We start from the raw sequence: 27419 nt of genomic DNA, 5'->3' as shown, positions 1-27419 counted from the left end.
TGCACACTAACTGTCACACTGCCACTGCTCACAGCACAGCAGTTCTGTAGAAAGCTAACACAGTAGTACTACTACTCTAACAGTTACTAGCACACTGACTGCAGTATTACAGTACTAACTAGTAATTACACAATAACACAGTAACCCTAACCTAACCTATACCTAAGGCTAATAGCTGGCCAGCAGGCAGCAGCTGGTCTGGTCTGTGCACAGCACACACACATAGCAGCTATCTGCAGCACACACTCTGATTGTCACACAAATGACATCCAGCTAATTAATGATTTAACAGTAGTGATAGTGAAGGGGTTAATCACTGAACAGCTTTCGGTTTATCACTGCTAGGCCAGCAGCACTGGAACACACACTCTGACTGTCATACAATGACATTAATCAAGTTAATTAACGAATTAACAATAGTGTAGTGATAGTAGTGAAGGAGTTAATCACTGAACAACTTATCACTGTGTACAGCCCTTGGCCCAGCAGCACTGGAGCAAACACTCTGACTGTCACACTATGACATCAATCAAGCTAATTAACAATTTAACAGTAGTGTAGTAATAGTAGTGAAGGGGTTAATCACTGAACAGCTTTAGGTTTATAACTGTGAACAGCCCCCTTGCTAGGCCACCAGCATGTCTCTCAGTGAGCATTCAGCAAGCTAATACGATATGTCTCATCATGGCAGCCCTCCTTATTATACAGAGGGGCTGGACAGTGTTCCTTTCTGTGATTGGGTGCCAGAGTTTAGGCTGGGAGCCCTTTGATTGACTCAATGAGGTCAGGTGGGGCTGGCCAGGGCTTCCCTCTGTGATTGGTTGCTAGGGCTTCTGCTGGAAGCCCTCTAATTGGCTCCAGGGCGTCAGCTCCTTAGTTACAGTATTTCGAATCTGGATATCCGTGGATATCCGGGTTATGCGGCCAAATATCCGCAAATAGCTGACCGGATTTCTAGAGAAATCTGGAATCTGATCCGGATAGCGTAAAAATGGTCGGATATACGGGTTACCCGGATATCTGGAATCCTGATGAGCAGCACTGCCCACTATAGCCTGATGAAGCAGGATATACTTGCGAAACGCATCGCATCTATCTGGAGTATGTAAATAAACTATTTGTGTTGAAAAATCAACAGAATTTTTGTGTCTGTCATGAAGGGATAAGTCCACCACTACCTACTTCATTTTAAACCTTTTAATCCAACTTTTGTTCCTCTGCTGCCTCTGTACTATTGCACAACCCGACGTGGACATGGCCCTAGAGGCCTGCAGTTGGATATATGTGCCCTATGGGAATTGGACACTGTGGTACCACCACACTAACGTCAAGATATATGCAAGATGTAATGTCCTGTTCCTGCAGGCTTAGAGCAACTTGGAATCTACCCTAACACTCACTATAGTAGCAAGGCCACGGATTTTGGCAGTTTAACATGAGCTCCTTTTGACACAGGCCTCACCTGCAGACATGAGGTAATCACGGTATATGGGCATCTTGAAGATCCCAGCCAGGACAGCCAGCCACGGCCGGACACCCGGGTACCGCTCAGAGAAACCAGTGGCCTCCGTGGCAAAGTTGCAGAAGGAGGAGGTGGCGAGGATGCCGTGAGGGTGACACCCGAGGACGTAATTCCTGTCCGGGCTGAGTGGTGAGGACGAGATCAGCTGTGAGGAGTCACAAAACACAAGCGATGGTTGGCTTCATAGAACAGCATGAGGAAGACACACAGAGAACACAGCACTAATCAGTCCACATTGTACCCAACACCTGCAAATACTCTATCAGGCTTTATCCATTATGGAGGTTTACCCGCTCCAGTCAAGCATTCCTGAAAGGACATCCGAGGTGAAAATAAACTGATGGGATTACCAATAATATCTATCCTCCTCCTAAAAATGACTTTTTTTTAGATATTCTACAGTTTTATTTTATATTTGAATCTATTTTTTAAGTTTTTACTGTTTCATTGTCTCTGCTCAATGACACCTTCATTGAAGTATGCCAGAGCTCAAATCTGTGAATTATTGACCCTTTTTATCTCTTTCCTGCACTCAGAAGCCATTTACTGACCGGAAGGTGTGTAATTCCTTATAAGTGAGGGTGAGGCTGTAGTGTGACCTTGTCCTGACCCAGGCGGAAACTGTCACTGGTATACCTGATTTTTAACTCTTTCAGGCAGAGAAAGAAAAAAAGGAACACAGCATAGTTATCTGTGTGCTAGGCACTGTACACACACGTCTATCTTATCATGTCACCTCTGTGGTCCTTTAAGATACACAGAAGCTGGAGAGATGAGGTACTTAGTTCCCCAATCCTGTCCTCCAGGCCCACCAACAGTACATGTTTTGCAGGTGGGGTAATTAGTGTCTCAGCAGAGCTGATTAACTACCTGTGTGGATTTCCACAAAACGTGCACTGTTGGTGGGCCTTGAGGACAGGGTTGGGGAACACTGCGTATAAGCACACTGCCTGGCTGTCGTGAAGAGGAGGCCTGGCTACATGATCCATGGGGCAGCAGAACTCATATATTTCTAAGTCACCCTACTAGTCTTCTGATCTTAACAAATAAACAGCCCTCCTCCACCCCCTACCTTCCCCCTATCTGGCCTACATCTGGGAATAGCCGAGAATGACAACAACCCCATTGTCACGATCATGTGCAACTACTCAGACGTCTGATTATGTGTGATCTGCAGAATCACCTATAATACAGACGCTATTCCTGATTATGTGGTGATCTGCAGCATCACCAATAATACAAGGATAGCTAAAGGATACAAAGTGTAAGTGCTTGGTGCAACAGTAACTGATTGGTTTAAAGAGACTGCACCAGAGGAGCTGGTGGGTATCAACAGAGAGCACACTTCACCAGTGGCAAGGGCCCACTGGTGAGTAGGATGGTCTGACAGGCAAGGTTCGGCAACAGAGAGGTAAGTATCGGTACAGAATCGTGAGGCAGGAGAGTAATCGGTAAACAGGCAGAGGTTCAGCAACAGAGAGGTAAGTATCGGTACAAAATCGTGAGGCAGGAGAGTAATCGGTAATCAGGCAGAGGTTCAGCAACAGAGAGGTAAGTATCGGTACAAAATCGTGAGGCAGGAGAGTAATCAGTAATCAGGCAGAGGTTCAGCAACAGAGAGGCAGAAAGGCGGAAGTACAGAATCAGAAAACGAGATCAGAGTCAGAGTTAAGGCAAGAGTCATAAACAGATATACAATATCAATATTTCCTAGGCTAGGTGTGAAGTTCTTGGCATCAACACCTGGGATCTAGTCTAGGGTCTGAGGGCTAGCACGAAGTGTATTCAACAACAGACAGCGAGCTAATGGCAGCTCACTGTCTTTATGCTGACAGGGGACTCTCAAACACGCCCCCGCCAGCTCGGCCAATCAGGAGCGAGGAGTGCTCCCTGTGACGTCAGCCGACCAGCTGGTCAGCTGACGCGCCTGAGAGACGGATAAAGGTCTCGCCGCTGGCCGCGCGCGCGCATAGCTCTGATGCTACGCGCCGGCGACAAGCCAGCATGTGGGGCTCCGAGCTGAGCGACGGGGACGGCGGTGGTCATGTCCCCGCTGCTCGTTACACCCATATTAAATATAAATAAAATAGCAACCATGGAATGGACCAAATAAATATGTTTAATAAAAATGAACTTCAATAGCATAACTAAATTGAATTCAATACCTTTATAGGGAAGTAATCTCTGAAGTGTTTCCACACCGTCCATCTCCTCACCCATTCCGACCGACGACCTCCTGCCGGGAGACCACCAAGAACGAGTGAAGACCATTAACCAAATAACAGTGGGCATTAATAAGTAAATGGCAGCATCCAGTAGATGGCCGAAAGACAACCCTTACCTCGGCATGGAGTGTCCCAGTCAAAGTAGAACCAGGTGAAGTAAACCACGGGAATCACCCAGAGGGAGGTAAACAGGAGGTATATGATGATGATGGTGAAACAGATCCCTGGAAAATGAAAGGCTTCAAGTGAAACAGACATGCCAATTTACATGGCAGCATTTTAGGCAAAGCCATGGCCTAGGGCACCAGAAAGTAAGGGGCGGGCAGCGGGCTGGCACACTCCAGTAGTTAAACTGCCAAATATGTGGACCACAACAGCAAGCGCCTGCTACAAACTCTGCTACAAACACTCTTCTAGGTCGGGACCTGTTTCCGGGACCCGTGGAAGTGTGTGTAGGTGAGGAGGATTGGCTAGGGCACGGCGGGTCATTGTGGCCTTGGGTGGAAAATACTACAAATCCAACCCTGTCGATCTATAAACTTGGGAATCAGCCACTCATATTTAAACTGTCTTTTTTTCTGAACATTGGTCGGTCCTTTCATCAGACTAATGAGGATTCTCCTCATGAAAGATTCTTATTGGTTCAGATAATTGAAAGAATGCGGAGTCCCGGTGGATAATTGAAAGGCCTGTGATCTTTGTTTAGCAGTGCAGTGGGGTGTGGCAGGGACCATCGTGTGGTGGGGAGTGGAAACCGTTCTACATCAGGCAGCTCTTCAGTAAAGTTTTTAGAAGAGAGAACAAAATAACAGAACAAAATAGGGTGTGCATGAAAAAAGGGCGCCGTGAAAAAATGGCCCGGCTGGATAACGAAATGGCGCCGGTGGATAACGAAATCTGATAACGATAAACATCATTGTCAAACTTGGTTAACTATAAATACCATTGTAAAAACAGACGGGAAATAATAACAAAAAGATATTAACGTTAAGGCTACTTTCACACTGGGACGTTGGGTTTTGATGCGACGTTAAAGTCGCAACGCAAACTAACAACACAACGTCCCAAAAATGTCAAAACGCAACTGTATGCCCTGTTATCGTCACATACAGTAGGCATACAGGCAATGAAAAGCATGCTTCCAGGTCATTACTGAGCATGTGCAAACAGTCCACCGCAGTTAATAACGTGTATAACGCACAGCATGCAGCACTTTTTAATAATGCTACACGTTACACACAAACGCAACGTGTGCACTGTGAATGTTGCACAGACTTAGCATTGCTGTGCGTTAGTCCACGTTAAAACTTTTTCTAACGTGCGACTTTAACGTCGCACTGTGAAAGAGACCTAAAAATGGTTACGTAATTCAACAATACAGCTTAACCCAACCCTGATCTCACACAGAACCCTCCCCACTCCTCCACCTAGGTGGTGCCTAAAACTAACCACTCCCCTGGTGGCGCCTAACCCTAACCACCACCACCCAGTGGTGCCTAACCCTAACCCCAGGTGGTGCCTATCCCTAACCACTCCCCCGGTGATGCCTAACCCTAACACCCTGGTGGTGCCTAACCCTAACCACCCCCTGGTGGTGCCTAACCCTAACCACCACCCCCCAGTGGGGCCTAACACCCTGGTGGTGCCTAACCCTAACCACCACCCCTGGTGTGGCCTAAAACTAACCACCACCTGGGTGGAGCCTAATCCTAACCCCCCCCCCAGTGGGGCCTAACCCTAACACCCTGGTGGTGCCTAACCCTAACCACCACCCCTGGTGTTGCCTAAAACTAACCACCACCTGGGTGGTGCCTAATCCTAACCACTCCCCCCCCCGGTGGTGCCTAATCCTAACCACTCCCTCTGCAGAAACACCCTTTTACACATAGAAATGATAATATATTTACTAACATAAAATCTGTACATACAAGCGAAATAATATGATAAAAACTATAATGTTGCAAGCTTCTAAAACGATAACTACTTCAAAAACTAATGTTCTAATGTTAACAATATTTATCGTGGCGCCCTTTTTTCTGCTTTTTTCGCCGTATTATCGATAATTGCATTAAAGTCTATGGCAGCACCCTTTTCGTCCACCCTCAGCCGGCGCCCTTTTTTTTCCTGCTACCAAAATAGGTTTAAATAAGACAGAAGTTTACAGATGAAAATGCCAGAAAGCATATACAGTACAGAGTAAGGTGACATCTAAGGATACAAGTATACAGAAGAAGAAAGCAGATTACAGAAGAGAAGATAGAAGTATAGATTTTAAAAAAATGGAGGGATAGATTGTATAATAATTTATCTTTTAAAATAAATAGTTACTGTATTCTTGTTTTCATAAATAAAATGTTTTAGAGACTATTGATTGGTCAGAACAGTAGGTGCTGCTGAACATGAACATCAGACCAACCATTGCTGTGCAGTGCTGCTCATCCAGATTCCGGATATCCAGGTAACCCGGATATCCGACCTTTTTTCAGCTATTCGGATTCCAGAATTTTTTTTCAAATCCGGATAGCTATCTGCGGATATTTGGTTGCATACCCCGGATATCCGCGGATATCAGGCAGATATCCGGATCCGATTACTGTAACTAAGAAGATAACCTCATTGAGCCAATCAGAGGGCTCCCAGCCTAAGCCCTGGCACCCAATCACAGAAAGGAACCCTGGCCTGCCCCCCTGTGGGTGCCATGATGAGAAATCTTGTCCTGTGTGACTGCTTAGTCACTGAGAGACATGCTCCAGTGCTTCTGGCCTAGCAGTGCTGTATACAGTGATAAACCTAAAGCTGTTCAGTGATTAACCCTTTCACTATCACTACACTGTTAATTAGCTTGATGTCATTGTGTGACAGTCAGAGTGTGTGCTGTGCTGCAGGGCTGCTGCAGCTGCTATGTGTCTGTATGTGTGCTGTGCACAGACCAGGCCAGCTGCTGCCTGCTGGCCAGCTATTAGCCTTAGCTAGCTACAGTATAGGTTAGGTTAGGGAATAGGATTACTGTGTTATTGTGTAGTTAGTACTGTAGTACTGCAGTCAGTGTGCTAGTAGTTGTTAGAGTAGTAGTACTACTGTGTTAGCTTACTACAGAACTGCTACTGAGCAGTGCCAGTGTGACAGTTAGTGTGCACTATTGTCTTCTCCTCTGCTGTCTGACTGTCACTCGGCACGTGGCAAATGGCACTTGGCACGTGTCATGTGGCAATTTGCACGTAGCACTTGTCACGTGGCACTTGGCACATGACACGTAACATGTGCCACGTGACAAGTGACACAACCGGCATGCTCCTGGCACACTTTACACCTGCTGCTGCATTGCCCTGCTCCTGCTGCCTGTGCAGCTCCCACCGCCAGGGTGCCACAGGCCACTGATACCACCTATATTTAACCCAAAACACAATTGTTGCGTAATTTTTTGGAGGTGTCTGGGCTGAAAACTACCATGTCCCAGTTGTGCGGTCGGATTTTGGACACAATGTGAGATGCACGACCGCTGTCTGGAATCTAGGCCTAATGTTAATTGAAAGCCATTTTCTTTTTAATGGGGATTTTAAAATTTTAATTTCCCACATCATCAATTAGTGTTTCCCTTTAAAAAAATAATGAGCTACATACCTCATTTACCCTAAAAAAAACCTTTATAACCAGTTCAGCCAACCTGGACGAGCTTCCTCGTCCAGATAGACACTGCTGCTGCCGCCGGGTGGTGCGCGCGATCTGGCGCGCCCCCGCTGCCCGCCGCTAGCCCCCTAATCAGTGAATGGGAATATAATTCCCATTCACCGATCTAACTTCCCCGCAGAAATACCGACGCTTTCTCTCCAGAGAGCGCGGTATTTCTGCCCCCAGGAAACTTCTCCCCAGCATTTTAGTTCCTGGATGCGAGATCGTTCGCATCCAGGACTTTTTTCACTGTGACCATCTTGTGGCCAAATAGTAAACTGCACCAACATACATTTTTAATAAAAAAAAATATTATTTTACATTTAAAATTAGCAGTTTCCCTCCCACACCAAAAATTACCCACATACACTTTTTTTTATTAAAAAATAAAATAAAAAATACAATAAAAAAAAAAAAAAAAAAACAACATAAATAGTTACCCAAGGGTCTGAACTTTTTAAATATGCATGTCAAGAGAGTATGTTATTATATTATTTAAAATTATAAGCTTATAAATAGTAATGGACGCAAATTGAAAAAATGCACCTTTATTTCTAAATGAAATATCGGCACCATAAATTGTGATAGGGACATCGTTTAAACGGTGTAATAACCGGGCCAGATGGACAAATAAAATACATGAGTTTTAATTATGGTAGCGTATATTAATTTTTAAACTATAATGGCCAAAAACTGAGAAATAATGAATTTTTTTCATTTCTTTCTTAATCTTCCTGTTAAAATAGGTTTAGAAAAAAATAATTCTTATCAAAATGTACTACCCAAAGAAAGCCTAATTAGTGGCGGAAAAAACAAGATATAGATCAATTCATTGTGATAAGTAGCAATAAAGTTATAGGCGAATGAATGGGAGGTGAACGTTGCTCGGATGCATGAGATTTTCGGACTGAGGTGCTGAACCGGTTAAAGCAATTTAAAGGCCACTTCTGGTTTTTCTATCCAGATATCCGAATCTGGCCGGATACTGTGGTCGGATATCCGATTCGGATATGAAAATTTTAAAATCGGATATCTGACCCGCATCGGATATCTTGGTATCCGGATCCGGATTTTGAAAAGGGGTTTCCGAGCAGCACTGTTGCTGTGTATGGCTAGCATAAAAGACAACTGAAGTGAGAGGTATATGGAGGCTGCCATATTTATACACCAGTTGCCTGGCTATCCTGCTGATCCTCTGCCTCTAATGCTTTTAGCCATAGACTCTGAACAAGCATGCAGCAGAGTGGTGCTTAGCTCTCTTGCCTTGCATCACTGGATCCCTGGTTTAAATCCTAGCCAGGGAACTATCTGCAAGGAGTTTGTATGTTCTCCCTGTTTCTGCGTGGGTTTCTTCCCAAAAACATACAGACAAGTTAATTGGCTTCCCTCTAAATTGGCCCTAGACTATGATACATGCACTACACGCTACATACTTAGACATGTGACTATGGTAGGGATTAATTAATAATTTATGTAATGTCCTAACTAGAGGCGATGTGCCTGGATATATGTATGTTTATGGTAGGGATTAGATTGTCAGCCCCTCTGAGTGACAGTTAAATGACAAGACATTATACTCTGTACAGCGTGGCAGAAGATGTTGACTCTATATAAATACAAAATAACAATATGTCAGCCTCTATATCCCTTTCAGTTCAGGTGTACTTTAAATGAAGTCTGTCAGATTTGTTTTTCAATAATACCTGTGTTCTACATGATACATGATTTTCTAGAGATATTGAAGGTCCTCTTTTCTTCTACTTACCCATCAGAAGGAAAGTCAGCACCCACTGGAAGACGCTGATCGCCAGGATGTGTTTTCTCACCGAGTCCTCCATCCCGAGCCTTGTGCTTGTGTCACCTGTCCACACAGAAGAGCAGAGGTGTAACCCCACATGTACCACAAAATAGACGGATCATAATAAAGTATAACACAAACCATGTCAGGCACACAACCTTTACTATGTAAAGTGCTGCAGAAGATGTCAGTGCTATATAAATACATAATAATTATAATATATATAATAATATACTGGGGCCACCTACCTGGCTATCCTATACTAGGGGAACCTACCTGGCTAACCTATACTGGGAAAACCTACCTGGCTAACCTATACTGAGGAAACCTACCTGGCTAACATATACTGGGGGACCAACCTAGCTAACCTATACTGGGGAAACCTACCTGGCTAACCTATATTGGGGAACCTACCTGGCTATCCTATACTGGGGGAACCTACCTGGCTAACCTATACTTGGCAAACCTACCTGGCTAACATATACTGGGGAACCTACCTGGCTAACCTATATTGGGGAACCTACCTGGCTATCCTATACTGGGGGAACCTACCTGGCTAACCTATACTTGGCAAACCTACCTGGCTAACATATACTGGGGAACCTACCTGGCTAACCTATACTGGGGCCACCTACCTGGCTATCCTATACTGGGGGAACCTACCTGGCTAACCTATACTGAGGAAACCTACCTTGCTAACATATACTGGGGAACCTACCTGGCTAACCTATACTGGGGCCACCTACCTGGCTATCCTATACTGGGGGAACCTACCTGGCTAACCTATACTGAGGAAACCTACCTGGCTAACAGATACTGGGGGACCAACCTAGCTAACCTATACTGGGGAAACCTACCTGGCTAACCTATACTGGGGAAACCTACCTGGCTAACCTATACTGGGGGAACCTACCTGGCTAACCTATACTGGGGAAACCTACCTGGGTAACCTATATTTGGGAAACCTACCTGGCTAACCTATACTGGGGCATCTACCTGGCTATCCTATACTGGGGGAACCTACCTGGCTAACCTATACTGGGGAAACCTACCTGGCTAACCTATACTGGGGGCACCTACATGGCTAACCTATATTGGGGAAACCTACCTGGGTAACCTACACTGGGGGAACCTACCTGGCTAACCTATACTGGGGGAAACTACCTGGCTAACCTATACTGGGGAAACCTACCTGGCTAACCTATACTTGGGGCACCTACATGGCTAACCTATACTGGGGAAACCTACCTGGCTAACTTATACTGGAGGCACCTATCTGGCTAACCTATACTAAGGGCACCTACCTGGCTAACCTACATTGGGGGCAGCTACCTGGCTAACCTATACTGGGAAAACCTACCTGACTAACCTATACTGGGGGCGCCTACCTGGCTAACCTATACTGGGGGCGCCTACCTGGCTAACCTATACTGGGGGCGCCTACCTGGCTAACCTATATTAAGGGCAACTACTTGAATGACCTATACTGGGGAAACCTACCTGGCTAACATATACTAGGGACAACTACCTGGCTAACCTATTCTGGGGAAACCTACCTGGCTTACTTATACTGGGGACACCTACTTGTATAACCTATATTGGGGGCACCTTTACCTAGCTACCAACCTATAGTGAGTTTTTCTTTTCTTTGTAGGCACCGCAGCTGCAACCTGCATTGCGAATTGTTGTGTGCTGCGCAATCACTCAAAATCGGTGGGGGGAGGGGCCTCTGGCAGCAAAAAGTCTAGAACCGGCCCTGGACATCACACTATGACTAAGGTAGGATTAGATTGTGAGCTCCTCTGAGAACAGTCAGTGACATGACTATGTACTCTGTAAAGTGCTGCAGAAGATGTCAGTGCTATATAAATAAATAATAATATGGTAGGACATTACACTATGACTATGGTTGGATTAGACTGTGAGCTCCTCTGAGGACAGTCAGTGACATGGCTATGTACTCTGTAAAGTGCTGCAGAAGATGTCAGTGCTATATAAATACATAATAATATGGTAGGACATGACACTATGACTATGGTTGGATTAGACTGTGAGCTCCTCTGAGGACAGTCAGTAACATGACTATGTACTCTGTAAAGTGCTGCAGAAGATGTCAGTGCTATATAAATAAATAATAATATGGTAGGACATGACACTATGACTATGGTTGGATTAGACTGCGAGCTCCTCTGAGGACAGTCAGTGACATGGCTATGTACTCTGTAAAGTGCTGCAGAAGATGTCAGTGCTATATAAATACATAATAATATGGTAGGACATGACACTATGACTATGGTTGGATTAGACTGCGAGCTCCTCTGAGGACAGTCAGTGACATGGCTATGTACTCTGTAAAGTGCTGCAGAAGATGTCACTGCTATATAAATACATAATAATAATATGGTAGGACATTAGACTATGACTATGGTAAGATTAGATTGTGAGCTCCTCTGAGGACAGTCAGTGACATAGCTATGTACTCTGTAAAGTGCAGAAAATGTACGCCCTATATAAATACGTAGTAATAAGAGTCGCTTTTGTGAATGTTGCATAAAGTGACTGAGCTATTCAAGGGAAGAAAAATCAGATGACGCTGTCACTATAAATTATTATTATTATTATTTTATTCAGTTTAGACTTCCTTAAAGCTCAGATTTTCAGTGTAGTGATCATTCACAAATCACGGAGAGGAGGCGATCTGGAGATACATCTTGCTGCTGGCATTGATTCTCCCCTTATCTAATCATTGCTGGACTTTGGAGCAGATATTGGGGCAAAGGTTGCTCCCAGCTAATCTACAGATATGTTTGGATTTTTAGTCCTAAAGACAACAAACAGTATCTCAGCCATTTATAAGTCCTGTGGTCAGTGGGCAAGTCAGGGGAGACCAATAGACAACAGCTCGCGCCAGCTAGGGATGATTGAAAACTGCTGAATTGAGAATCTGAAATTTACCTCTAAATTGTGAACAAAATTTGAATTGTCCACATTCCGAGTTTGCATAGCAAAATGGTAATTTACTGCAAATATATTTCTGCACTAACCAGAAGATTAAAGTGACACTGATTTAAAAAAAAAACCTTATGATATAATGAATTGGTTGTGTAATACGGATCATTAGTAGCAAAGAAAATAGTGTCATATTTTTATTTTCAGGTATATAGCGTTTTTTTTTATAACATTGCATCATTCTATAATAATTGCAGTTTCCACAATACACTCAGCATTTTAAATGGTTTCACAGAACAGGTTAGTGACCCTTTGAACTTTTCTCTGCAGAAAAAAAACATAAAGAAGAAACAGTAAGGCCTGGTGCACACCAAAACCCGCTAGCAGATCCGCAAAATGCTAGCAGATTTTGAAACGCTTTTTCTTATTTTTCTGTAGCGTTTCAGCTAGCATTTTGCGGTTTTGGGAAGCGTTTTTGGTGTAGTAGATTTCATATATTGTTACAGTAAAGCTGTTACTGAAAAGCTTCTGTAACAAAAACGCCTGGCAAACCGCTCTGAACTGCCGTTTTTCAGAGCAGTTTGCGTTTTTCCTATACTTTACATTGGAGGCAGAAACGCCTCCGCAATCCAAAAAATGCCTCTCCCCGGGAGTATGCGTTTCTGCAAAACGCCTCCCGCTCTGGTGTGAACCACCCCATTGAGATACATTGACCAAGCGTATCCGCAGCCGCAAGCGGCTGCAAAAACGCAGAAAAACCTGCTCAGTGTGCACCAGCCCTAAGAGACAGTTGAGATACGTGCTTCAAAAGACAGTGCTGTCCACGACTTGATAAAGTCGCACAGCTCAGAGAAGCTCTTTTGCATAGATATCAGCTGAAGTTTCTTAACTCTTAAATATCTCATATCTGTGCTAATAATGTTTTATTCCTTAACAGTACTACACATACAGTACAAATTTTTATATTATAAGTTTATTGTCACTTCAGATTCCCTTTAATTCTGGTTAAAGTGAATGTTTACCAATTTAAAAATAAAAAAGTCAGATACTCACCTAAGGAGAGGGAAGGCTCGGTCCTAATGAGCCTTCCCTCTCCCGGTGCCCGGTCCCGCGCAGGATCCCCCGTAGCAGTATTCGACCAGTTCGGTCAAATACTGCCACTTCTGCAGCCGAAGGGAGCTTTCGGAAGCCTTCGGGAGCACTCGGGCTCCCGATGACGCGGCCGCTCCATACTACGCATGCGCGAGCGCCCTCTATGACGCACTCGCGTGTAGGTAGTATGGAGCGGCCCGTCATCGGAAGCCCGAGTGCTCCCGAAGACCTCCGAAGTCCCTGCAGGGGCGGACACGAACGGGGGAGCCAGCGCAGCACCGAGGGCTCCGGGAGAGGAGAGGGAAGGCTCATTAGGACCGAGCCTTCCCTCTCCTTAGGTGAGTATCTGACTTTTTTATTTTTAAATTTGTAACCATTGGCTTTAAAGCGGACCTGAACACAGAACTTCCTCTCTGCTCTAAAAGATACGCATCTGCAGTGTGTCTACTTCCTGCTTTCATGGAAACTCTTTCTCCTGAGTTTTCTCTTAGGAGATAATTTTTCATTTTCAATTTAGATCTACTTTTTAGCACTTTGCAGTGGAAGAAGTACCAAAAAGTAGGTGAAAAACGACTGTCAACATTATTTTGAGTATTTGCTTGCTTGCTGGGGGTGTAAAATGCATTTTATTTACAAGTTGTTCAAATATCACCTAGGAGCAAAGTCAGGTGAAAAAGTGAATTGCATACGGCCCATAACATCCTGTGTTTACTATTAAGCTGCTCTGCCAAGGCAGCCAGCTGACACAGCTGAGAGATCACATTTCAGTTGTGATTAGTCACAAATGAGGGGGAATTAGACAGGCTAAACTCTCTGAATACATACAAGGTGCATGTATCTATGTTTTCCTTCTGTCCTTCAGTTCAGGTCCACTTTTATGCAAATCTTCAAAAATATGTTCACAGTAGGCTTCTTAGAACTTTTACTTTTTCTCTAAGAATTTTGGCTTTCGTGTTCCTTGAGTGTGTTCTAGAAAGGCAAGTCGACTCAACCTCTGTGGAGTTGGACAGTGCAGGAGCCAGGTGACCCTTGTGGTCTGCAAGGCAATCCAATAAGTACGAAGTTTGCACACAATGTCCAACACAGTATGAAACGTCCTTTACTGAATCAGTAAAAACACTAACTGCAATGCGAAAAACTGTTTGCACATTGCACAAACACAATGTTGCATCAGAGTTTGTCCACCCATTTCTGTTACCTGCTGGCTGCCTTCCCCTGACTTATGCCAAAGGAAAAAGAAAAAAGGCCAAAGAAGACCGGGTCTCAGCCTGGATTTGTGCAATTATAGCAGTAATTTAATGTGCCATAGCAGATAGGTTTTTGTCTGCTATGGCACATTAACCTCCCTGGCGGTAAGCCCGTGCTGTGCACGGGCTATGCCGCCGGGAGGCACCGCTCAGGCCCCGCTGGGCCGATTTGCATAATTTTTTTTTTGCTGCACGCAGCTAGCACTTTGCTAGCTGCGTGCAGTGTCCGATCGCCGCCGCTACCCGCCGATCCGCCGCTATACGCGTCGCCGCAGCTGCCCCCCCTCCCAGACCCCGTGCGCTGCCTGGCCAATCAGTGCCAGGCAGCGCCGTGGGGTGGATCGGAGTCCCCTTTGACGTCACGATGTCGATGACGTCGGTGATGTCATCCCGCCCCGTCGCCATGGCGATCTGGGAAGCCCTCCAAGAGATCCCGTTCTTTGAACGGGATCTCTTGATCTCTGATCGCCGGCGGCGATCGGGGGGGATGCCGCCGAGCAGCGGCTATCATGTAGCGAGACCTCGTCTCGCTACATGAAAAAAATTTTTTTTTTAAAACGTATTTGCTGCCCCCTGGCGGATTTTTACAAACCGCCAGGAGGGTTAAATTACCGCTATAATTGCACAAATCCAGGATGAGACCCGGTCTTCTTTTTCCTTTGGTTCGGTTTGCTTACACCCTGTTGGATCCGGGTGTTGACTGGTTGACTCCCTGGTGTTGATCTACTTACAGCAGTTTGAGCTACTGGACTATTTTTCTTCTGTGTACCCCTGACACATGCTCACCTACCCCTCCGCATCAGTACCATATTACTGCTTTCCTCCTGGTGCAGCAGCAACAACTTGGAACTAAATGCTCTCAAAACCATAGAGATGATAATAGACTTTAGGAGATCTCCCCCCCAGCACCTCCCCTTAAAGGGAACCTAAACTGAGAGGGATATGGATGTTTCCTTTTAAACAATGCCAGTTGCCTGGCAGCCCTGCTGATCTCTGGCGACAGTAGTGGCCAGGCTGAATCACACACCTGAAACAAGCATGCAGCTAATCCAGTCTGACTTCAGTCAGAGCACCTGATATGCATGCTTGCTGAGGGGCTGTGGCTAAAGGTATTAGAGACACAGGATCAGCAGGAGAGTCAGGCAATTGGTATTATTTTAAAAGGAAAAAGCCATATCCTTCTCAGTTTAGGTTCCCTTTAACATCATCTATGACTGTATGGTTCAGCTCCTGCTCAGCATTAGAAAAGGGGAGGCTGCATCGCATCATCCGATCAGCGGAAAGGATAATTGGCTGTAGCTTACCTTCCCTGCAGGATCTTTACACTAGCAGGCATACCTCCCAACTTTTTGAGATGAGAAAACGGGACACTTAAGCCACGCCCCTGCCACACCCCTGGCCACACCCCCGCCACGCCTCCAGTCACGCATACCATAAAAATTTCATAAGAAAATATGTTGTTTTATAATTCAAACCACACTGGTCCTTTCTATCCTGGTTCATTTTCCTTCATAATAACATTTTAGGGTGCAGGGGCCAGGGGCAGGGTGCCTAGGGCCATGGGCAGGGTACACTCTTGGTGGGGAGGAGGGTGCTAGTGGGGAGGAGGGTTGTCAGTGGAGGGGGGGGGGCGAGAATGCCTGTGGGTGGGGAGGAGGGTGCCACTTTTAGGTGGGGGAGGATTGCCTGGAGGAGGAAAAAAATGATCGAGGCTCCAGCCGCGGTGAAGAGGGATGCGGGAGCCCGGCTTTATTACTTCCTCCCTCCCTCTCTGAATGCCCCCCCCCCCCCCCCGATGTATGTCTGTGTCCCCCCTCCTCCCTCCCTGTAGGCAGAGTGAGCGCAGCGGAGCAGCCAGCCGAGTCCTCTTACCTCTGATCCACTCGTACTGGTATAGGACTTCCATCTGCTTCCTGTGACATCATAGTAAACAGGAAGGTCCAATGCTAGACAGTACGAGTGGATCTGCGGTAAGAGGACTCGGCTGGCTGCTCCGCTGCGCTCACTCTGCTAACAAGGGGGGGACTCAGACCCATCAGGGGGGCGTTCAGAGAGAGGGAGGGCGAGAGGAAGTAGTGAAGCCGGCTCCCGCATCCCTCATTACCGCGGCTGGAGCCTCGATCATTTTTTCCTCCTATATTTCTGCCCAGCTGTCGGGATTCAAGAGGGGGGGCCCGGGATAGCGGGAGGGCCCCCCCAAATCGTGAGAATCCCGACGAAAACGGGACAGTTGGGGGGTATGCTAGCAGGTGTAGAAAGAGAGTAAATAAAATTGCCTCTGACCCCTCTCACCCAGCTCACTCCATCTTCCAGCACATGCCTTCAGGAGTAAGATTCTGGTCAATCGCTACCAAAACCTCCAGACACAGGAACAGCTTTTTTCCTCAAGCGGTTGCCATACTTAATGCTGACCCACGTTAGAGCTGCTAGGACTTGAAAGTAATCAGCACAGAACTGAAAATGAACAATTCTTTTGTTTTGTTTGTGTTTGTTAAGCAACTGCCAAGACAAATTCCTTGTAGGTGCAAACTTACTTGGCGAAATAAATTGATTCTGATTCTGCTGGGCACCCTCTCAACAGACGCACCTATTGTCTCTACCCCCACTCTTTAGATTAGGTAAGCCTCTGGCAGGAGGGAACAGGGAAAAAAGGGCGCATATGGCTAATGGACTAAAAGGGCGCTCCAATGCAAAATATCGGCTATTGGGCGCCAAAGAAGAAATTAGGGTGCCCGTTAAATAGAGGTTGCTTACAAAATAAGTTTTGTAACAAATATTGTTTAGAAATTTTGGTTTGACTGTCGTTATCCTACTAATATAATAAATGGGAAAGTTCGGATGTTTGGATATTTGGATGTTTGGATGTTTGTTACTCGATCACGCAAAAATGGCTGAACGGATTTGAATTAAATTTGGCACACACATAGTACATGACCTGGAATAAAGTATAGGATACTTTTTATTCCCATAACCAAAAAGGGGCGGAGACAAATACAAATTTCACTGGAAAATGTAAACTGCAGCCATTCTTACACTGTTAATGGTAGGGTTCTCAAACTTTGCACAGTTGGTCGCTGGGTGACTGGGATTAATATTCAGAAAGGTGGGTGGAGTCTATAAAAGCCAATCAAAATTAACCTATTGATTTTCAAGGGGAATATTTACATTGCTGCCATTCTTGCACTGTTAATGGCACGAACCTCAAACCTGGTTCAGTTGATCATTGGGTGACTAGGGTTCAATTTCAGAAAAGAGGTGGAGCCACAAACAGCCAATTAAATTTGTTTCATTTCAATGCACGTTATTGATGCCAAACACCGCAAAGATCACACACTTGGTAATTGATTAATTGTGTGTTAGGGTTAGAAAAGTAGGCACAGCCAACACCAGCCAAATACATAAAAAGGCAACGCCGGGTCATAAGTGGGTGGAGACATATACAAATTTTACTGGGAAAATGTAAACAGCAGCCATTCTTACACTGTTAATGGTAGGGTTCTCAAACTTTGCACAATTGGTCACTGGGTAACTGGGATTAATATTCAGAGAAGTGGGTGGAGCCTACAAAAGCCAATCAAAATTCACGTATTGATTTTCAAGGGGAATATGTAATTGCTACCATTCTTGCACTGTTAATGGCACAAGCCTTAAACCTGGTACAGTTGGTCATTGGGTGACTGGGGTTCAAATTCAAAGGGGTGGAGCCACAAACAGCCAATCAGATTTGTTTAATCTCAATGCAAATTATTGATGCCAAAGATCGCAAAGCTCACAAACTTGGTTATTGAGTAATTGTGTGTTAGGGTTAGAAATAGTAGGCGGAGCCAACACCAGCCAAATACATACCTGAACAATGTTAGGAAATAAGTGGGTGGAGAAAAATACAAATTTCATTGCGCAAATGTAAACTGCAGCCATTCTTACACTGTTAATGGTAGGGTTCTCAAACTTTGCACAGTAGGTCACTGGGTGACTGGGATTAATATTCAGAAAAGTGGGTGGAGCCTTTAAAAGCCAATCAAAATCCACCTATTGATTTGTAAGGGGAATATTTAATTGCTGCCATTCTTGCACTGTTAATCACCTGTACCTGGTACAGTTGGCCATTGGGTGATTGGGGTTCAAATTCAGTAAAGCTCACATACTTGGTCATTAAGTAATTGTGTGTTAGGATTAGGAAAAGTGGGCAGATCCAACACTAGCCAAATTCATACCCGGGCAACGCCGGGCGTCCAGCTAGTAAAGAGTAACTGTCGGGCTTAAAATAAAAAAAAATATATATTTATTTTTATCTGGTAAAAAAGTAATCAGGCAATCCAAAAGTTACAATCTCTATTACTTTTCTTGTTGATAAATGATCATTCCCCAGTTTACCTGACTCATATTTGGTACACATAAAATGTGGTACACAAAAGGGAAGTTGCAGGGCATGCTGGGTTGTCCATTTTTGCTTCTCTTCTTCCCCTCAGACTTAACTAATGCAGCCTGATTGGCTGAAGCCTCTTTCCCTCCTGTTTTCCCCTCCCACACCTCTGTTCCTCTCTGATTGGCCAATATTTCTCATGCTGAGTCAATGCACTTTCTATAGTGAAGGGCAGGCAAATCAGGCAGAGGAGACTAAGGGAGGAAATTACATCACGACTGTCTTCAAAATAGCCACACTTAAAATGGGAAATGCTAAGGCCTAGTGCACACCGGAGCGTTTCCGCTGCGGTTTGCGATCTGCTTGCGGGTGCGGATCCGCTAGAGTAATGTATTTCAATGGGCTGGTGCACACCAGAGCGGGAGGCGTTTTGCAGAAACGCATACTCCCGGGCTGCTGCAGATTTTGGATTGCGAATGCGTTTCTGCCTCAATGTTAAGTATAGGAAAACCGCAAACCGCTCTGAAAAACGGCACTTCAGAGCGGTTTGCCAGTCGTTTTTTGTTACAGTAGCTGTTCAGTAACAGCTTTACTGTAACAATACATGAAATCTACTATACCAAAACCGCTACACAAAACCGCAAAACGCTAGCTGAAACGCTGCAGAAAAATAAGAAAAAGCGTTTCAAAATCTGCTAGCATTTTGCGGATCTGCTAGCGGTTTTTGGTGTGCACCAGGCCTTAGAAAGATTTTCTCTTTTTTTACTTTTGATAAAATCACTCAAATCAAAACGTGGACAGTGCAATACATATGTTATGTAAGTAGAGCAAATATTTATCTGCTTATACTGTATATGTGTTTGTTTTTGACAGCTCCTCTGACAGCTCCTCTTTAACTAATTTTAGCGTTTTAAAATTCGTTTTTAGGAGTACAATGCATAAATTATCGTTTTGAAGCTTATTATCTTACAAATATATCGCTTTTTTGAATTAACCTTGTTTTCGGAATTACAATGCGTAAATTACAGTTTTCACATTTCTAATCGAATATATTGGTTTTTATATTGCCGTTATTTTAAGATTTTTTTAATGCGAACATTATTGTTAGGCTATTTATTCTATTAGAAATGTATAGCTTTTTGATTTTTTTTTTTTACATTACCGTTAGTTTAAGATTTGTGATGTGTACATTATTGTAAGGCTTTTAATGCTATTAAAAATGTATAGCTTTTTATATTCATGTTATTTGCAGTGAAGTAGGTGGATTTTTAGGGTTAGGCACCACCAAGGGGGTCTTAGGGTTAGACACCGCCGGGGGAGGGGTCTTAGGGTTAGACACCACCGGGGGGAGGGGTCTTAGGGTTAGGGACCACTGGGGGGGGGGGGTTAGAGTTAGGGTTAGGCAACACCAGGGGAGGTCTAAAGGTGCGTACACACGCCGGACTGGAGGCAACGACGGGTCCGTCGTTACCTCCCGCTGGGTGGGCGTACCAACGACAGTCCGGCGTGTGTACACACTGTCGGCGGACTGATACGGCTGCTTCTGAGCTATCCGCCCGGCGGATCGCTCAGGAGCAGCCGTATCAGTCCGCCGACAGTGTGTACACACGCCGGACTGTCGTTGGCACGCCCACCCAGCGGGAGGTAACGACGGACCCGTCGTTGCCTCCAGTCCGGCGTGTGTACGCACCTTAAAGGTTAGTGATAGCTACAGGGAGGGTTGTGTGAGAGTAGGATTAGGTATAGTTGCAGTAAAATATCTGTAATATTTACAGTTTCTATGCTAAATACAAGTGTAAATATTGTTTTATGGTTTTAAATATCGTTTTATGGACGAAATTGTCCGATTTTATTACTGTAATTTCAATGTATTTATACTTGAGTTTCGATTATGATTTAGAAACCCTAAAAAAATGTTGATATATAATATTTTAAAATTTTGTCCATATCCCGCGCCCCTTTTTTCTAGACGCCCTTTTTGCATGTGTGCCTGGCAGGGCCCTATCCCCTAGTGTTTCCAGCTTGATTATGCAATCTCACCATCTGACAGCCCTCTAGTGGGCTAGAACAGTCTCTATTTTTACCAAAGACACTGAACTACTGTTATCAAATCATCTGCATGATCTTGTTTTGTTGTGAGCTCCTTGTTGTATGTCCTACCTTGTATGTTATCCCATTTATCCATTGTACAGCACTGGATAATATGTTGGCGTTTTATAAATACAGTAATGTCTTATTAATCAGGTAAAAACGGTACAATTCTCCTGTACGGTAACACAACGGAAGGGATAGGAAGGCTGTGGTAGTGTAATGACCTGAATATGTCACCTATTCATGGAGAAGGGTCACCTGCTCTCCTCTGTGGAATACCGCAACCGCTACCTGCCGACCACCTGTACGGAGATAAGGAACGACAAAAATACATTATCTGATGAAACGAAGGTGCGCGCAAAAAATCCACAGTTTGGCGTTACTAATGGACAGAATTGACCGATTTTGTTCTCATTAGAGGTAAGCATAAAATGATCCAAACATGCAGATTGGTACTATGACAGGAAGGGATAGAGATCAGCCAATCAGAGAATGGGGATTTGTAATAATAATCCAAACATTTGGTATTAATTCGAACATTTGTATAGCGCTTTTCTCCTATCAGACTCAAAGCGCTCAAGAGCTGCAGCCACTGGGACGCGCTCAGGAGGCCACCCTGCAGTGTTAGGGAGTCTTGCGCAAGTACTACTTACTGAATAGGTACTGACCCTAGCTAGGATTCGGTAGTTTGTTAGGCAGAAATTTCTGCGGAAATCCATGGAAATCAGAATACTGCCGGTATACCGCAAAATACCGTCGTAATAAAGCGGTAGTGGAAACCGGCATTTGCGGAAGGCGGAATCCGAAATCGGCATTTCTAACCATCCCTAGTTACTGGAGGACGGAGTATTCCATTGATCACAGTGGACAAACAGGAACAGGAGAGGAGATTGATGAGTAGACCACACAGGAGGTAAGTATTACGTGTGTATGTTTATTTTTACTTTTCATTTTCAGTTCAGGTTCTCTTTAATACCCGAGGTGACATGATGAGATAGACATGTGTATGTACAGTGCTAAGCAAACAAATAACCAGGCTGTGTTCCTTTTTTTCTTTCTCTGCCTGAAAGCGTTGGCCTGGAACCCACTGAAATCAGCAAACGCAAAACGCAACCGCTAGCGATTTGTCTGAGCGGTTTGCAAGCGGATTCATGCGCGTTTTTGGTTTTGTTTTGCAACATTGTATTTTTTTGCCCAGCGGGTGCGTAGCGTTTTGCGTTTTGCGTTTTTATCGTGATTGGTCCTGTGAATTATTTTTCATTTTGTTACAGTGTGCTGAACCGCAAAGTTTAGGTTTTGCTGAGCGTTTCTGCTAGTGTTTCAATACTTCACATTGAAGCGCTAACGCTCCGAAAATGCTGCAGGTCCTGCGTTTGCGTTTCTGGGAAACGCAAACGCTCCTGTGGAAGTTGCCCCATCCATTAACATTAGCCCAGCGTTTTGGCAAACTGCTAGCGTATCGCAGTGCTGCCAAAACGCTGCCAAAAGCGCTCCTGTGGGTTCCAGCCCTTTAAGGAGAACTGTAGTGAGAGGGATATGGAGGCTGCCATATTTATTTCCTTTCAAGCAATACCAGTTGCCTGGCAGTCCTGCTGATCTATTTGACTGAAGTAGTGGCTGGCTGAATCACACCAGAAACAAGCATGCAGCTAATCTTGTCGTATCTGTCAAAATTGTCAGAAAAAACTGATCTGCTGCATGCTTGTTCAGGGGCTATGGCTGAAAGTATTAGAGGCAGAGGATTAGCAGGATAGCCAGGTAACTGGTATAGCTTAAATGGAAATAAATATGGCAGCCTCCATACACCTCTGTCTACAGTTCTCTTTTAAATATGAAGTATGCAAGTGACAGTTTCAGTCTGGGTCAGACTATAGCATAACCCTCACTGATAAAAAAAAATTACAGCCATGAAACACTTTCCTGTCAGTAAATGGCTTCTGAGAGCAGAAACGAGATAAAAAGGGTCAATAGTTCTTAGATTTTAGCTCTGGCATACTTCAATGAATGTGTCATTGAGAAGAGACAATGAAACAGTAAAAACGTATAAACTATATTTAAATATAAAATAAAACTGCAGGATAGCTAAAAAAAAGTAATTTTTAGGAGAAGGAAGATAGAGACCATTGTTTATCTCATTTGTTTATTTTCACCTCTTATGCCCTTTAAGACAGCGGGCAGGAGCGCACCACAAAATCTAGGACAGTCCTGTGTAAAGCAGGACATTTGTGAACTCTGTTCTGTTTTACAATCCATCAGGGCCTTCCTAGAGAGCAGGGAGCAGACAGTATCACCTGTGTCACTCATGTAAGCACATGGAGCAATAAACCCTTTGCACGGCGTATCACCAGTACATGCAGGTGAGCTGCACTCGCCCGGTGCATGGTGCTGACCGCAGCAATACACCCTATCAGTGGTAGTCGCAGAATGATGTAACCTGTTCATAGATAGAGGTCCTGTTAGGTCATCTGAGCAAACAAAATACTCACTGAGGGTGACAAGAGAGCCTTTCATGTCTATTCTCTCATATCTGTCTCCATGCAACCTGATATAGACACTACAGCTTTGCTGCTGCACAAGGCAGGGAATTAAAGCAGATCCGAGATGAAAAACTAACTATAACAAGTAACTTGTCTATATATCTTATCTAGAATTTAGTTTATACAGCAAATCTAGCTGCAAACAGCTTTAATAGAATATGATTATTTCTTCCTGGGATACAATGACAGCAGCCATGTTGTTTGTAAACATTACACAGAGGCAGGCTTATCTGCATCTTGGGCAAAAAAAAGCCTAATCCCCCTCCTCCTCCCTCCTCCCCTCTGCCTCTGAAATCTCTGGCTAGTAATACCTCCCCCTCCTCCTGCCCAGACTGAGCTCCCATGAGCCAATGCTACTGTCTGAAAGTGCCTTGGCTCTCTGAAAACCTGTGGGCGTGGCTTGTTTAGTTTATAGGGAATTAGAGTATTAAAACAAAAACAAAAAAGTATTAGGCTTGAGGAATGCCCTATAAACAATAGGAAAGGAACACAATTATGCAATGAGTAAAAGTTCATCTCGGATCCACTTTAAGTAGAGGGGATCAGCCCCATGACTGCGGGGGGGGGGGGGGGAGGGCTTCAGAGCTGTAAGGAGGGCCCAACTACTACTTCACTCCTGATAAAGGAGTCTATCTTTCAGATCAGGTGTTTGTGGCTACACTTGTTATAGGTGTTAAAGGAATACTTAAGTGTCCTAAAAAAAATGACTTGTACTCACCCGGGGCTCCCTTCAGCCCCCTGCAGCTGAACGGTGCCCTCGCCGTGTCTCTCCGATGCAGCTGGACTCGCCGGCGGCCACTTCCGGTTTCGCTGTCACCGGCCGACAGGCTGGGAACGCGGCTAATTAGCCGCGTTCCCGGCCGCAATAGCGCCTTCTTTAATGCTATTGCGGCCGGGAACGCGGCTAATCAGCCGCGTTCCCAGCCTGTCGGCCGGTGACAGCCAAACCGGAAGTGGCCGCCGGCGAGTCCAGCTGCATCGGAGAGACACGGCGAGGGCACCGTTCAGCTGCAGGGGGCTGAAGGGAGCCCCGGGTGAGTACAAGTCATTTTTTTTAGGACAATTAAGTTTTCCTTTAAGATCATGATGCCCACACTTGTTTTATAACCCTTGTGAGATGGGCCACAAGGTCGTGGAGGGCACCAAGAGGAGGCAAAGGAAGGGGAGTGAACATTGGGAGGGTCCCATCAAAGCTTTGCTGGGGGCCCCATGAATTGTAGTTACGCCCCTGGCTTCAGGCCAAAATAAGTAGAGATGGTCAGTGAGGCGCTAACAACCTGAAGGTGACTTGCCTGGTACACACTTTCAATTATGATTTGCCAACCACTGGCCAATTTTACCATCTATATGTGGTAGGAGGGTCAACAGATATTGAATGCTATGAGCAGATTGTGTAGGTAAACACTTAAAGAGAACCAGATACGACGATGATACTACATTTATACATACCTGGGGCTTCCTCCAGCTCCATAAGCCTGGATCGCTCCCACGCCGCCATCCTCAGCTGCCTCTGTCCGCCGGTACCGGGTCCCGTAATTTCGGCCAGTCGACGCAAGTGCAGTGCTCTCCCTCCATACTGCGCAGGCGCATGCGTACAACTGGTCGCGTCCGGCGGAAGTGACGGGACCCGGTAGCGGCGATAGAGGCAGTGGAGGATGGTGGCGTGGGAGCGATACAGGCTTATGGGGCTGGAGGAAGCCCCAGGTATGTATAACATCTTTTTCCATTTTTCAGCTATCCTTCATCTATGGTTCCCTTTAAGGTGCTCATAGATCTAACGATTATGGGCAGATTCGACAAAGAGACAAATGTATCTCTAATCCAATCTGATTAGAGATAAATTTGTCTTTTTTGTTGATTCTGCCCTTACACTAGAGGCCGATTCCCATCCGATTTCAGCATCAGGGAATCGGCACCGCTGCCCCCAATGTATAAATGTCCCCCCCCCAGTGTGCATTTATACGTTACCTGTCTTGTAGCAGCCTCCGCAGGGTGTCCGTAACCTCCGGGCAGCCGCCGTACACGCTACTGGCACCTAGTGTTTGACGTCAGACGCCAGGCGCCAGTGGCGTTTACGTATAGCAGCCCGGAGGTTACGGACACCGCACAGAGGCTGCTACAGGACAGGTAACCTATAAATGCACACACGTGGGGCACATTTATACATTGCGGCGGGGGTTATGTCAACTCATCGCTCGTTCCGAAATCGGCCGCCATACCGCCGCGCACCCGACCAACCAACTTCAGCCTGACATCTTGTGGCATGCGCGATCGACCATGCGACCAATTTCCGTCCCGAAATTGGTCGCTTTATCGATCGGGCAAGCACTTGGTAGCACCAATTTTCATCCAATTTGATTATAATAATCGAATTGGATGGTCGATTGGCTGCCAAGTCGCCTGATGTGTGGCCAACAGATGAATATATGAACAAATAGGGCTTGATTCACAAAAGATTGCTAACTGTTAGCACGGCCGTTTTCGCGTAAATTTTCGCATTGCGCGCAGTCGCAAATTTTCACGCAAAACGATAAAGGTTTCGCACGCAAACGCACATTTTCGCGCGAAAACGATATCGATTTTGCGGGAGAATTTGCGTTTGCGCGCAAAAACGTTATCGTTTTGCGCAAAAATTTGCAACAGCGCGCAATGCGAAAATTCACGCGAAAACGGCCGTGCTAACAGTTAGCACTCTTTTGTGAATCAAGCCCATTGTGTAGGTAGACCCTCATTCTATATGGAAGTGGTTAAATTGCCTAATCATTGGCCATTCAAAATGTCATGCATGTACCAGAACTTTTAGGGACAACTGTAGTGAGATGAACATGGAGGCTGCCATATTTATTTCCTTTTTATATCAATACCAGTTGCCTGGCTATCCTGCTGATCCTCTGCCTCTAATACTTTTAGCCATAGACCCTGAACAAGCATGCAGCAGATCAGGTGTTTCTGACATTGTCAGATCTGACAAGATTAGCTGCATGCTTGTTTCTGGTGTGATTCAGACACTACTGCAGCCAAATAGACCAGCAGGGCTGCCAGGCAACTGGTATTGTTTATATGGCAGCCTCTATATCCCTCTCACTTCAAGTGTCCTTTAAGCCTGGTACACACTTTCAATTATGATTGGCCAGTCACTGTCCAATTTTACCACCTCTGTGCAGTATGATGGTCATCAGATATTGAATATTATAATTGTGTAGGTAAGCACTCAGGGCCCTTTCACACCATGGCGGTGCGGTATTTATACCGCACCCCACCGCCGTGCAATGAAAGCCTATGGGGACTTTCATACTAGGACGTTACGGAATGATGCAGGGCCAGAATTACCTTACTGCGGGGATTCTGCGGCGATCTGCACCGGCCCGGAAGTCATGTTAGTCTATGGCGACGCGTGGATTCTAGAAGAACCACCGACGCTGCGGCCCGCTTGCACGTAAGTGTATTTTAGCAATACGCTTCTGTGCACTTCCGCATACCTGAAGCAGGAAGTGACGGCAAGCTCGCGACACGCGCATGTCACTTCCCGCTCGGCCGACGGCTAGACAGGGAACAACGCACAATAGCGCAATGTTCCCTGAAGGCCTGTTTTTGACGGTGCGATGCGGTGCGTCGGGCGCGATGCACCGCATTGCTGACGCTGGTTTCCAGTGTGAAACCAGCCTCATACTACAGAGAGGTGGTAGAATTGGTCAGTGATCGGCCAATCACTGACCATTTCTATCACCCCCAATCAAATTGTACCAGGTTCTAGTGGTTAAACTGGCCAATCATTGGGCAATCAAAATTGTATGTGTGTATGGCACCTAAAATGATTAAGCCAGGTATATACTTATAATTATGATTGGCCAATCACTGACCAATTTTACCACCTCCACCATGTAGTATGAGGGTTTACCGACACAATCTGCTCATACTAATCAATA

General features: G+C 45.3%; 1 protein-coding gene and 1 long non-coding RNA gene across 6 annotated transcripts in view; one reads left to right on the top strand and one right to left on the bottom strand.

Annotated features, from left to right (window-relative positions):
* Positions 1–9357, top strand: part of LOC137562587 (uncharacterized) — a 173116-nt gene extending 163759 nt beyond the window's left edge. For all 3 annotated transcript variants that reach the window (XR_011030144.1, XR_011030145.1, XR_011030146.1), the window contains exon 5: positions 9189–9357. This is a non-coding gene — a long non-coding RNA (uncharacterized lncRNA). The remainder of the gene's footprint in view (positions 1–9188) is intronic.
* The window catches only part of LOC137562584 (diacylglycerol O-acyltransferase 2-like), a 78425-nt gene that overhangs the window by 48658 nt on the left and 2348 nt on the right, over positions 1–27419 (bottom strand). The window contains exons 2-6 of one of the 3 annotated variants that reach the window (XM_068274072.1): positions 21181–21258; positions 9182–9277; positions 3864–3971; positions 3688–3758; positions 1463–1667 (exon numbers count right to left, since the gene is read on the bottom strand). In XM_068274072.1, coding sequence (XP_068130173.1) covers positions 1463–1667; positions 3688–3758; positions 3864–3971; positions 9182–9254 — 457 coding nt within the window. In that variant the 5' untranslated portion in view covers positions 9255–9277; positions 21181–21258. The remainder of the gene's footprint in view (positions 1–1462; positions 1668–3687; positions 3759–3863; positions 3972–9181; positions 9278–21180; positions 21259–27419) is intronic. The other 2 variants (XM_068274073.1, XM_068274074.1) reach the window with 2 other exon arrangements.

Source organism: Hyperolius riggenbachi, chromosome 3 (assembly GCF_040937935.1).
Source record: "Hyperolius riggenbachi isolate aHypRig1 chromosome 3, aHypRig1.pri, whole genome shotgun sequence".
Classification (NCBI taxonomy): domain Eukaryota; kingdom Metazoa; phylum Chordata; class Amphibia; order Anura; family Hyperoliidae; genus Hyperolius; species Hyperolius riggenbachi.
This window is presented reverse-complemented; position numbering and strand designations above follow the sequence as displayed.